This window comes from Anolis sagrei, chromosome 12, assembly GCF_037176765.1.
Source record: "Anolis sagrei isolate rAnoSag1 chromosome 12, rAnoSag1.mat, whole genome shotgun sequence".
In the NCBI taxonomy this organism is placed as follows: Eukaryota; Metazoa; Chordata; class Lepidosauria; order Squamata; family Dactyloidae; genus Anolis; species Anolis sagrei.
This window is the reverse complement of record NC_090032.1, coordinates 1,295,303-1,308,811: the sequence shown is the minus strand read 5'-3', so window position 1 is coordinate 1,308,811 and position 13,509 is coordinate 1,295,303. Positions and strand designations below refer to the sequence as shown.

The following is a 13,509-nucleotide window of genomic DNA, read 5'->3' as shown; positions in this document are numbered from 1 at the left end:
CCCACAGCACTCCATTCTTTGGGGGGAGGGAAATCTTTCCTGGGCCACCCCAAAGTCCAATCCCCCTCCCCTTCATTCTTTCTTTCTCTCCTTCCCTTCTTTCTTTCTTTCCTTCCATCCATCTCTCCCATCTTTCTCTCTGTGTGTCTAATGGGGGACCCACAGTACTCAATTCTTTGGGGGAGGGGAATCTTCCCTGGGGCACCCCAAAGTCCAATCCCTCCTTCCTTCCTTCCTTCCTTCCTTCCTTCCTTCCATCCATCCATCCATCCATCTTTCCATCTCTCTCACTCTAATGGGGGACCACATCACTCCATTCTTTGGGGGAGTTTTTCCTGGGGCACCCCAAAGTCCAACCCACCCTCCCCTTTCATTCTTCTCTTTCTTTCTTTCCTTCCCTTCTTTCTTTCTTTCCTTCCATCCATCTCTCCCCCCATCTTTCTTTCTGTGTATCTAATGGGGGAGGACCCACAGAACTCCTTTCTTTGGGGGGGGGGGGAATCTTCCCTGGGACACCCCAAAAGTCAAATCCCCTCTTTCTTTCTCTCTTTTTCTTTCTTTCTTTCCTTCCATCCATCTCTCCCCCCAATCTTTCTCTCTGTGTCTCTAATGGGGGGACCCACAGCACTCCATTCTTTTGGGGGGGGGATCTTTCCGACCCTCCCTTTCATTCTTCTCTTTCTTTCTCTCCTTCCCTTCTTTCTTTCTCTCCTTCCTTCCTTCCTTCCTTTCTTTCCTTCCATCCATCTCTCCCCCTTCTTTCCATCTCTCCCTCTCTAATGGGGGAACCCACAGCACTCCATTCTTTGGGGGGAAATCTTTCCTGGAGCACCCCAAAGTCCAATTCTCCCCTTTCCCCTTCATTCTTTCTTTCTTTCTCTCCTTTCTCTCCTTCCCTTCGTTCTTTCTTTCCTTCCTTCCATCCATCTCCTCCCACCTTTCTCTCTCTCTCTCTCTCTCTCTAATGGGGGGACCCACAACACTCCATTCTTTGGGGGGAGGGAAATCTGTCCTAGGGTACCCCAAAGTCCAACCCCTCCTCCCCTACATTTTTACTTTCTTTCTTTCTTTCTCTCCTTCCCTTCTTTCTTTCTTTCCTTCCATCCATCTCTCCCCCCATCTTTCTCTCTCTCTCTAAGAGGGGGACCCACAGCATTCCATTCTTTGGGGGGGAATCTTTCCTGGGGCACCCCAAAGTCCAATTCCCCCTTCTCCTTCATTCTTCTCTTTCTTTCTCTCCTTCCCTTCTTTCTTTCCTTACCTGGGGTTGCTGGAGTTCCAGAAGACCTGGTGCCGGAGGGCGTGTCCCTGGGGGGCCAAGAAGAGAAGGGGGGGCAGCAGGAGGAGGGGGAGGAGGGACCCCCACCGCCCAGCCAGGGGCCCCCCAACCCTCCGCATCCTTCCTTGCCCTCCTTTCTCTCTTTCTTTCTTTCTCTCTCTCTTCCTTCCTTTCTTTCCTGGGCTGGAGGCAGGAAAGCAGCCAGAGGCGCCCCCCCCCCTTCTTCCCAAAGGAACGCCGAGGCAGGGCCAGGCCACGCCCCCAACTCCAACTTCTGGCCAATCACAGCCAGGCGTCCCAGGACCACAAAAAAAAAAAAGGAAAAGAAGGGGGGGAGAGAAAGAAAGAAAGAAAGAAGGGAAAAGGGAAAGAAAGGCAGGCGCCGGAGGGGAGGGGGGAGGGGGGAGGGTTGGGGGGTTAACTCTTCCGCTCCCATTCCACCCCCCCCCCCCCACTTTCCATTCATTCCCATGCATTGGGACCCATGGTTTGCAAACTGACTCAGAAACTGGGAGTTGTAGTTCTTCTCTTCCCCCCCCCCCTCTAAGAAAAAAAGGTCTTTTGGGTGGGCTTCTGCAGAACGGATGCACTTGGAGAACAACCCCTGGTGGGGGTTGTAGTTTCCCAAGGTCTTATTATGGGAGTTGTAGTTTCCCATCGTGTTTTATGGGAGTTGTAGTTTCCCAAAGTCTTTTGTAGGAGTTGCGGTTTCCCAAGGTATTTTATGGGAGTTGTAGTTTCCCAATTTATTTTATGGCAGTTGTAGTCCCCCAAGGTATTTTATGGGAGTTGTAGTTTCCCAAGGGCAAAGTTGTAGTTGACCAAGGGCAAGATGGATGGATGGCATCCTTGAAGGGACTGGACTGACCTTGAAGGAGCTGGGGGTGGTGACGGCCGACAGGGAGCTCTGGCGTGGGCTGGTCAATCAGGTCACGAAGAGTCGGAGACGACTGAACGAATGAACAACAAAAGTTTCCCAAGGCCTTTTATGGGAGTTGTAGTCTCCCAAGGTATTTTATAAGAGTTGTAGTTTCTCAAGGTCTATAAAAAAACACCCAACTCTGGGTACATCCTGGGAGTTGTAGTATCTCAAGGTCTTTTATGGGAGTTGTAGTTTCCCAAGATCTTAAAAAAAACACCCAACTCTGCATTCTGGGAGTTGTAGTTTCCCAAGGACTTAAAGAAAACACCCAACTCTGGGTGCATCCTGGGAGTTGTAGTATCTCAAGGCCTTTTATGGGAGTTGTAGTTTCCCAAGATCTAAAAAAACACCCAACTCTGCATTCTGGGAGTTGTAGTTTCCCAAGGACTTAAAGAAAACACCCAACTCTGGGTGCATCCTGGAAGTTGTAGTCTCCCAAGGTCTTTGAGTACACCTCTACTACAGAATGAATGCAGCTCAAGGCAATGGGGTCCTGAGAGTTGTAGTTTCCCAAGGCCTTTTATGGGAGTTGTAGTCTCCCAATGACTTTAAAATAAAAAAAAACACCAAACTCTGGGTGCATCCTGGGAGTTGCAGTTTCCCAAGGTAGTTTATGGGAGTTATAGTTTCCCCAAGGTCTTGAAAAAACGCCCAACTCCGGGTGCATCCTGGGAGTTAGTCTCCCAAGGTCTTCGTGTACAGTTCTACTGCAGAATGAATGCAGCTCAAGGCAATGGGGTCATGGGACTTGTAGTTTTCCAATGTCTTTTTTGCCCTCCTCTGGGTGCATCCTGGGAGTTGTAGTCTCCTTAGGTCTTTGGATACACCCCTATTGCAGAATGAATGCACCTCAAGACAATGAGGTCCTGGGAGTTGCCGTTTCCCAAGGTCTATGGGTGCACCTCTATTGCAGAATGAATGGAGCTCAAGGCGATGTGGTCCTGGGAGTTGTAGTCTGGCAAGGCCCCCTTGCTGCTGGGCCAAACTACAACTCCCAGCATCCAACAGCAGGGAGAGCCCTGGTGGTTAAAGTGGGAGGCCTTCATTTGACAAGTGTAGATGCACCCTTAGTGAAACTACAACTTCCAGGATCCTACCGCCATCAGGAGAGGCAGGTTAATCAATAACGTGTATTATTATTATTATTATTATTACTATTATTAAATAGTTATTATTAATGTCAGGTCAAGTGCATTCCTCCCTCAGTGTAGATGTGCCCTTTGTGAAACTACAACTCCCAGGATCCTACTGCCATCAGGAAAGGCAAGTAATCAATAACATATATTGTTGTTGTTGTTGTTATTGTTATAAAAAGAACAACAACAACAACAATTCGCCCTTAGTGAAACTACAACTCCCAGGATCCCACAGCCATCATGAGAGGAGTGTTAATAAATAACATGTATTATTACTTTATTATTATTATTATTATTATTTAGTTATTATTACTATCAGTTCAAGTGCATTCCTCCCTCAGTGTAGATGCGCCCTTAGTGAAACTACAACTCCCAGGATCCCACAGCCATCAGTAGAGACGGGTTAATCAAAAACATGTATTATTGCTTTATTATTATTATTATTATTATTACTATTATTAATTAGTTATTATTAATGTCAGTTCAAATGCATTCCTCCCCCAGTGTAGATGCGCTCTTAGTGAAACTACAACTCCCAGGATCCCACAACCATCAGGAGAGGAGTGTTAATAAATAGCATGTATTATTATTGCTTTATTATTGACTATTTATTTATTATTATTATTGACTATTTATTTATTATTATTTATTATTATGGCCGTTCAAGTGCATTCCTTCACTTGAATGAAACTACAACTCCCAGCATTCCCGCAGCATTGAATCACGCGACTCAACCAATTAATTCTGCAGTACAGAAGGAAGGCTTTGCAAAACTACAACTCCCAGGCCTCCTATAACTAAGCCACGGAAAATTGGAATAAATACCACCACCCCTGAGAAACTACAACTCCCAGCATTCCCACAGCATTGAATCACGCGACTCAACCAATTAATTCTGCAATACAGAAGGAAGGCTTTGCAAAACTACAACTCCCAGGCCTCCTATAACTAAGCCACGGAAAATTGGAATAAATACCACCACCCCTGAGAAACTACAACTCCCAGCATTCCCACAGCATTGAATCACGCGACTCAACCAATTAATTCTGCAGTACAGAAGGAAGGCTTTGCAAAACTACAACTCCCAGGCGTCCTAGAACAAAGCCATGGAAAATTGGTATAAGGACCCCCCACCCCACCCCGAGAACTACAAATCCCATTTGGATAAAAGGAAGAGAGAGAGAGGGAGAAGTCGGCTTTGCAAACCAAGCAATCCCCGGGCAAGTGAGCGCTTGTGCAAAACGGCCCTTCTTCTCCTTCTTCTCTTGATCTCCCAACTCATAAAAAACGAAAAAGGATTATTTGGATTATTATTATTATTATTTTGATTATGATTATTATAATAGGCGATTTGGACTTGAAAGCCGGCTTTGGAGAAAGAAAAAAAAGCAATACAGAACTCCCCCTCCTTCCACTCCCATGCAAACCTATGGATATTTTCCTTGTTTTTTTCCCCCTACTCCAAATCCCATCATCCTGGGCCATCAGGAAGAAGGGCGCGCATGGGAGTTGTAGTCCAGCCTCATTGTTTGTTTGTTTTGTTTTGTTAAAAGGCTGGTTGACTGGAGACCAAGGCTTTCCTCCCCCAAATGCACTCCTATATTGGACTACATATCCCATTATCCTTGACAATATGGAGAACCCTTCTCCAAAGCCACGGAGCTGCATTTCAATCCACATCTCTTTTCTCTGCACTTTTAAGGGATTGGGATTCCCATCCACCTTGATGTCAAGGATGGTGGGATATGTAGTCCAAGGGAGCAACATATACATACATATAAGCATGTATACATATACATGTGTGTGTATACACACTTTCATGTCACACAATAATAGGGGATTGGGATTCCCATCCACCTTGATGTCAAGGATGGTGGGATATGTAGTCCAAGGGAGCAACATATACATATCTATATCTATATATACACATGTGTGTGTAGATACACACTTTCATGTCACACAATAATAGGGGATTGGGATTCCCATCCACCTCGATGTCAAGGATGGTGGGATATGTAGTCCAAGGGAGCAACATATACATAACTATATGTATGTGTGTGTATGTATATGTGTGTGTGTATATATATATATATATACATACACACACACACACACACACGTGTGTGTGTATACACACTTTCATGGCACACAATTATAGGGGATTGGGATTTCCATCCACTGTGATGTCAAGGATGGTGGGATATGTAGTCCAAGGGAGCAACATATGCATATGTCTATGTATGTATACATATACATGTGTGTGTGTGTGTGTATACACACTTTCATGGCAATGCTCTCACCCTGATCAGATTGGAAAGACCCCAAAAGTCCATTCAGTCCAACAGGGGGGGGGCACCATTCGATCCCTCCTGACAGATGGCCAGCCAGTCTCTGCACAATAGACCTCCAGGGAAGGAGACTCCATCCTCACCCTCATTACCACCAGAGAGTATTATTGTTTATACAGCCCAACAGGCGGGGGGCACCATTCAATCCCTCCCGACAGATGGCCTTCCAGCCTCTGCTTCTAGAGGAAGAAAGATGACGATGATAGAATCTTATTTACTGGAAGGAACCCCCAAAGGCCATATAGCCCAATGGGTATGGGTGGGGGGCACAATCTAATCCCTCCTGACAGATGGCCACCCAGCCGACCTCTAAAGCCACCCTTGGACCCCTGAATGGAAAGCTTGATCACCTCTTCTTAATGGGAGGGGGCTCCTAGGGGCCATCTAGCCAACCCCGTCCCATAGGTTTGCCTTGGCCCGGCATCAGAGGCAGAGGCGGCAGCGTTTGTGGCGGTGAGTCACGTATTTGGTGGAATTACAGGGCGCAGCAAGAAACGGGGATCGGCCCTGTTCCCACGGGGGGGGGGGGGTGTATGCATGTAGGGAACGGCTGTGATTGGCCGGTTGGAGGGGGTCCCCCAAAGGGCCCCCCATTGAACCCCCAACCCTCCTCTTCTCCTTCCACTCCCCTCTTTTAATCCAAACAGATGCCATACTGAGCTCCAATGATCCAGGAGTTGCAAGGAAGGCACCATCTGATCCCTCCCGGCAGATGGCCATGCAGCTTTGGCTTCACATCCTATGGGGAAGGGGATAGATAGATAGATAGATAGATAGATAGATAGACAGACAGATGGATAGAGAGAAAGGTAGATAGACAGAATCCTAGTTGGAAGGGGCTTCCAAAGGTCATCCAGTCGAACCCCCTTCTGCCATAAATAGATATACAGAGAGATAGATAATGACATCATCATAATTGATAGTTATTACTGTGATTATTATAATTGTGATGGTATTATTATTATTATTGATATTTTTATTATTATTATTGTGATAGTTATTATTGTGATGGTATTATTATGATGATTATGATGGTATTATTGTGATGGTATTATTATTGTGATGGTATTATATTTAATATTATTATTGATTATTATTGTGATTATTATTATTGTGATGGTATTATTATTATTGATATTTTTATTATTATTGTGATAGTTATTATTGTGATGTATTATTATTGTGATTATTGTGGTATTATTATTATTATTGTGATGGTATTATTGTTATTATTATTATTATTATTATTATTATTATGGCGATTATTATTATTGTGAGGGTGATTATTATTATTATTATTGATTATTATTGTGATTATTATTATTGTGAGGGTGATTATTATTATTATTGTGATTATTATTATTGTGATGGTAGAATCCTAGAGTTTGAAGGGACCCTCAAAGGTCATCCAGTCCAACCCCCTTCTGCCATAAATAGATATACAGAGAGCTAGATAGATCAATCAATAGATATATGACATTACCCTAATTGATAGTTATTACTGTGATATTATTGTGATGGTGTTACTATTATTATTGATATTTTTATTATTATTATTGTGATGGTATTATTATTGTGATGGTATTATTATTGTGATGGTATTATTATATTATTATTATTGATTATTATTATTGTGATGGTATTATTATTGTGATGGCATTATTATTATTGTATTATTATATTTATTATTATTATTATTGATATTTTTATTATTATTATTGTGATGGTATTATTATTATTGTGATGGTATTATTATATTATTATTATTGATTATTATTATTGTGATGGTATTATTATTGTGATGGCATTATTATTATTATTGTATTATTATATTTATTATTATTATTGATTATTATTGTGATTATTATTATTGTGATTATTATTATTGTGATGGTAGAATCCTAGAGTTGGAAGGGACCCTCAAAGGTCATCCAGTCCAACCCCCTTCTGCCATAGATATGATGATGATGATGATTTGTTTATCCCCTTTCCTCTCCCAAATCCTCAACTTTCCAATCTTTGAGTCAAGGTCGCCACCTGCTGGAAAAGGCAGGAATGACACCCTGTTGCAAAATACAAAATTCAATAATAATAATAATAATAATAATTCGAAAATACATCATTCGAATTACTATTATTACTATTATTACTATTATTATTATTATTATTACTACTACTACTACTACTACTACTACTACTACTAATTGATTATCCCACTTTCCTCTCCCAAATCCTCAACTTTCCAATATGTGAGTCAAGGTCGCCACCTGCTGGAAAAGGGAGGGATGACACCCTATTGCAAAATAATAATAATAATAATAATAATAACAACAACAATAATAATAATAACAACTCGAAATTACATCATTCCAATTATTATTATTATTATTATTATTATTTGATTATCCCACTTTCCTCTCCCAAATCCTCAACTTTCCAATCTTTGAGGCAAGGGCGCCAACTGCTGGAAAAGGAAGTAATAACACCCTGTTGCAAAATTCAATAATAATAATAATAATAATAATAATAATAATAATACATCACGCAGTTCTAGACGCTTGGGAAGTGTTCTACTTGTGATTTTGTGATACAAAATCCAGCATATAGATCATGTTTGCTGTGACATACTGTGCTTTTGTGTCAGTAAAATAATAATAATGTAAGAGGTTACCAGGATTATATTATTGTTGTTACTGTTGTCGTCATTGGAGCAGAAGCCAACTACGAGGTGTCCAGCAACTCTGAGCATGAGGTAACACTGGATCAACCTGATTTCTTGATTGGATGGTTGTCCAGGGAGGAGATGCAATTTGGTGTTTTTTTGTAATATATATATGATAATAATAATAATAATTATTATTATTACTATTATTATATCATATATATATACACACACATATAATATTGTTATTATAAATTCTTATTATTTGTCCTGCCTATATAATAGAATAATTAAAAGCGTCTTCTGCATCTTCCTGTCAGTAAAATAATAATAATTTAAGAGGTTACCAGGATTATATTATTGTTGTTGTTGCTGTTGTTGTCATTGGAGCAGAAGCCAACTACAAGGTGTCCAGCAACTCTGAGCATGAGGTAACAGTGGATCAACATGCTTTCTTGATTGGCTGGTTGTCCAGGGAGGAGATGCAATTTGGTGGTTTTTTGTAATATATATATGATAATATATATATATGATATAATAATAATAATCATAATCATTATATCATATATATATATATATATATATATATATATATATATACATACACACACACATATAATATTGTTATTATAAATTATTATTATGTGTCCTGCCTATATAATAGAGGAATTAAAACCGTCTTCTGCATCTTCCGGTCAGTAAAATAATAATAATTTAAGAGGTTACCAGGATTATATTATTATTGTTGTTGCTGTTGTTGTCATTGGAGCAGAAGCCAACTACGAGGTGTCCAGCAACTCTGAGCGTGAGGTAACAGTGGATCAACCTGATTTCTTGATTGGCTGGTTGTCCAGGGAGGAGATGCAATTTGGTGTTTTTTTGCATCTCCTCCCTGGACAACCAGCCAATAGAGAAATCAGGTTGATCCAGTGTTACCTCACGCTCAGAGTTGCTGGACACCTCGTAGTTGGCCTCTGCTCCAATGACGACAACAGTAACAACAATATATATATATGATAATAGTAATAATAATAATATCATATATATATGATAATAGTAATAATAATAATATCATATATATATATATATATATATATATATATATATATATATATGATATTATTATTATTACACACACATATATAATATTGTTATTATCAATTATTATTATGTGTCCTGCCTATATAATCGAGGAATTCAAGACATCTTCTGCGTCTTCCTATCTTTGTCCCGGAAGAGCTTTAAAAGGCTTTAGAAATACATAAAATAATAATAAAACTCTGCTTTTATTAAGAAGAGTAGAATGCCTTTTGGGGGAGACGGGCCTCCCTGATATATTCTCTGAGCGCAACGCACACAAACAAACAAACACGTAAACACACAAATATATATAGAATTAGATAGATCTGCCTTTTCTGTCCCTCGTGCACAATTGTGCACAATCCACACATTCCCACACTCAAGGGAAACTCCAAATCCCACCCCCCCACCCCAGTTTTCCAGTGCAAAATCCTCATGGTCAGTCCTTGACCGCTGCAAAGTCCAGCAAAGGCAACGGATGGAGCGTCTTTCCGCCTTCTTGACCAATGCAAGAAAGTCCTCAGACCTGGAAGAAATGGGCCGGAGGAGGAGGAGGAGGAGGCGGTGCCGGTCTGCAAAGGAAGCAAGCAAAGGAAATATAGGTATATACATACCATATACATATACATATGCATACACACACACACATATATAAGTTATAGTCCATAAGGAAACCGGCCCATTTTGTTGTTGCTGTCCTTGCAACAACTGCAAATTTCATCTCCTCCCTGGACAACCAGCCAATCAAGAAAGCAGGTTGATCCAGTGTCACCTCACACTAAGAGTTGCTGGACACCTTGTAGTTGGCCTCTGCTCCAATGACAACAACAGCAACAACTATCTATATATATATTACAATTATCGTTGTTACTACTATTATTATAATTGCAATTGTTATAATAATAGTTGGAATAATAATGGCAGTTTTAATAATAATAGTAAATAAAATAATAATGGCAGTTTTAGTAGTAGTAATGATAACTGGAATAATGATAGCAAATATAATAATAGTAAATATAATAATGTTTGCTATAATATTATAATAGTAGTCGTATAATAATGATAATTGTAATACTGATAGTAAATATAATAATTGTAATAATAATATTTGCAATAATATTATAATAGTAGTCATATAATAATGATAATTGTAATAATAATAGTAAATATAATTGCAATTATAATAATAGTAATAATGAAAATTGTAATAATAGTAGTAATATTAATAATCATTGTAATAATAGTAGATTATTAATATCACTACTACTACTATTATTACAATTTTATATTAATAGTAAATATAATAATTGCAATTATAATGGTAATAATGAATATTGTAATAATAGTAGTAGTAATATTTACTATTAATATTACAATGATTATTAATATTACTACTACTAATATTACAATTTTAATATAATAGTAAATATAATAATTGTAATTATAATAGTAAAAATGAAAATTGTAATAATAGTAGTAGTAGTAGTAATATTAATAATCATTGTAATAATAATAGTAGAGCATTAATATTACTACTACTACTATTACAATTTTATATTAATAGTAAATATAATAATTGCAATTATAATAGTAATAATGAAAATTGTAATAATAGTAGTAGTATTAATATTAATAATAATTGTAATAATAGTAGATTATTAATATTACTACTACTGTTATTACAATTTTCATTATTACCTCTATTATAATTGTAATTATTATATTTACTATTATTATTACAATTATCATTATTATATGACTACTATTATAATATTATTGCAAATATTATTATATTTGCTATTATTACAATTATTACAATTATTATATTTACTATCATTATTCCAATTATCATTACTACTACTAAAACTTCCATTATTATAATATTTACTATCATTACTACAGTTATCATTACTACTACTAAAACTGCCATTATTATTATATTTACTATTACTATTAAAACTGTCATTATTATTCTAATTATCATTATTACACTTATGATTATAACTGCAATTGTTATATTTACTACTATTATTCCAATTATCCTTATTACTACTATTACCATTACAATTATTATTATATTTACTATTGTTATTCCAATTGTCATTATTATTCCAGTTATCATTATTATTACTACTATTATCATCATCACTGCAATTATTACATTTACTGTCATTACAATTATGATTCATTGACCACACTGTTGGATTATCAAATGTCTAGATGTCATCGGGGTTTGTGAAAATATTAGAAAATTCACCGAAAATGCAAGGAAACAATGGAAAACTGAGTTGTTTGTGGGCAACGAAAGCATTCATTACAATTATTATTATTACTATTATTATGGCTATTATTATTATTATTATTTATTACTACTACTACTATGATGATGATGTTGATGATGATGTTGATGATGATGATGAGTCCTGACCTGGAGGGCAGTCTGTGTGCAGTGGACTCTTGTCCAGCGAAGGGGCCGCAGAGCTCCGTCCGCAGAGGAGGGTCCGGTGGAAGCGGTTTCCGGGGTGGAGGGGTCTTGTCCGGACCGGAGGCCTAAAGGGAAGAAGGTGGAAGGAGGGTCCAGATCCCGCTGGACAGAGGGTCCCTCCCTTTGGCCACTGTGACCGAGGGCATGGAAGCCCACCTTGACCCATTGGCTTGACCATCCAGACGCCCCCCCAAAGGGTTACCTGGGCCTCTTTGGGCAAAGGGTCAGCGGGCAGCGGCCGGCTGGGAGGAGCAGGCCGCTCTTGGACCCCAACGGAAGAGGAAGAGGCCTGGCGGACAGACAGAGAGAGAAGGGAGAGAGGGCCGCGCCGGACACAGGCCAAAGGGCACGGAGCGGTCAGTAGGGTCACAAAAGTCAGAGCATGCAAACCAGTTCAATAGTATTAGTGCTGCATTCAATGGGGACTCAGGGCTGAAGCAACCACTACTTAGGAAGGGGGCATGACTCCACGATATTATTATTATTATTATTATTATTATTATTATTATTATTATTAACTGCAAACTGCAATGCCCATCAAAAGTTCTCGTTGCAATCAGTGCTCTTCCTTATGGTTCAATGGTGGAGTTCAATTATTATTATTATTATTATTATTAACTGCAAACTGCAATGCTCATCAAAAGTTCTCGTTGCAATCAGTGCTCTTCCTTATGGTTCAATGGTGGAGTTCAATTATTATTATTATTATTATTATTAACTGCAAACTGCAATGCTCATCAAAAGTTCTCGTTGCAATCAGTGCTCTTCCTTATGGTTCAATGGTGGAGTTCAATTATTATTATTATTATTATTATTATTATTATTATTATTCTCTTCAATTTGCAATGCAAAAGTGTTCCCATCGAATGTTATCCTTGCAATCACAGCTCTTCCTTATGGCTCAATGGTGGAGTTCAATTATTATTATTATTATTATTATTATTATTATTATTCTCTGCAATTTGCAATGCTAAAGTGTCCCCATTGAAAGCTCTCATTGCAATCGCAGCTCTTCCTTATGACTCAATGGTGGAGTTCTATTATTATTATTATTATTATTATTATTATTCTCTGCAATTTGCAATGCAAAAGTGTTCCCGTCAAAAGGGTTACAGCCTGTGCTGTATGGGGTCGCACTCCCCCTGAAGACGCAGGTTCGCAGCTTGGGTGTGATCCTGGACTCATCGCTGAGCCTGGAACCCCAGGTTTCGGCGGTGACCAGGGGAGCATTTGCACAGTTAAAACTTGTGCGCCAACTGCGACCGTACCTTGGGAAGTCTGACTTGGCCACGGTAGTCCACGCTCTGGTTACATCCCGTCTTGACTACTGCAACGCTCTCTACGTGGGGTTGCCCTTGAAGACGGCCCGGAAGCTCCAATTAGTCCAACGGGCGGCAGCCATGATACTAACGAGAGCGGTGCGCAGGGAGCATACCACTCCCCTGCTGCACCAGCTCCACTGGCTGCCGATTTGCTACCGGGCTCAATTCAAAGTGCTGGCGTTGGCCTTTAAAGCCCTAAACGGTTCTGGCCCAACTTACCTATCCGAACGTATCTCGGCCTATCAACCCACCAGGACCCTAAGATCTTCTGGAGA

At 39.3% G+C, this 13,509-nt stretch overlaps 1 protein-coding gene across 3 annotated transcripts in view; it reads right to left on the bottom strand.

Annotated features, from left to right (window-relative positions):
• Window positions 1-9,839: 9,839 nt before the first annotated feature.
• ADAM15 (ADAM metallopeptidase domain 15) overlaps window positions 9,840-13,509 on the bottom strand; it is a 34,206-nt gene continuing 30,536 nt past the window's right edge. For 2 of the 3 annotated variants that reach the window (XM_067472304.1, XM_067472305.1), the window contains 3 exons: window positions 12,115-12,201; window positions 11,856-11,977; window positions 9,840-9,999 (listed from right to left, as the gene is read on the bottom strand). In XM_067472304.1, coding sequence (XP_067328405.1) covers window positions 9,948-9,999; window positions 11,856-11,977; window positions 12,115-12,201 — 261 coding nt within the window. In that variant the 3' untranslated portion in view covers window positions 9,840-9,947. The remainder of the gene's footprint in view (window positions 10,000-11,855; window positions 11,978-12,114; window positions 12,202-13,509) is intronic. The other variant, XM_067472306.1, reaches the window with a different exon arrangement.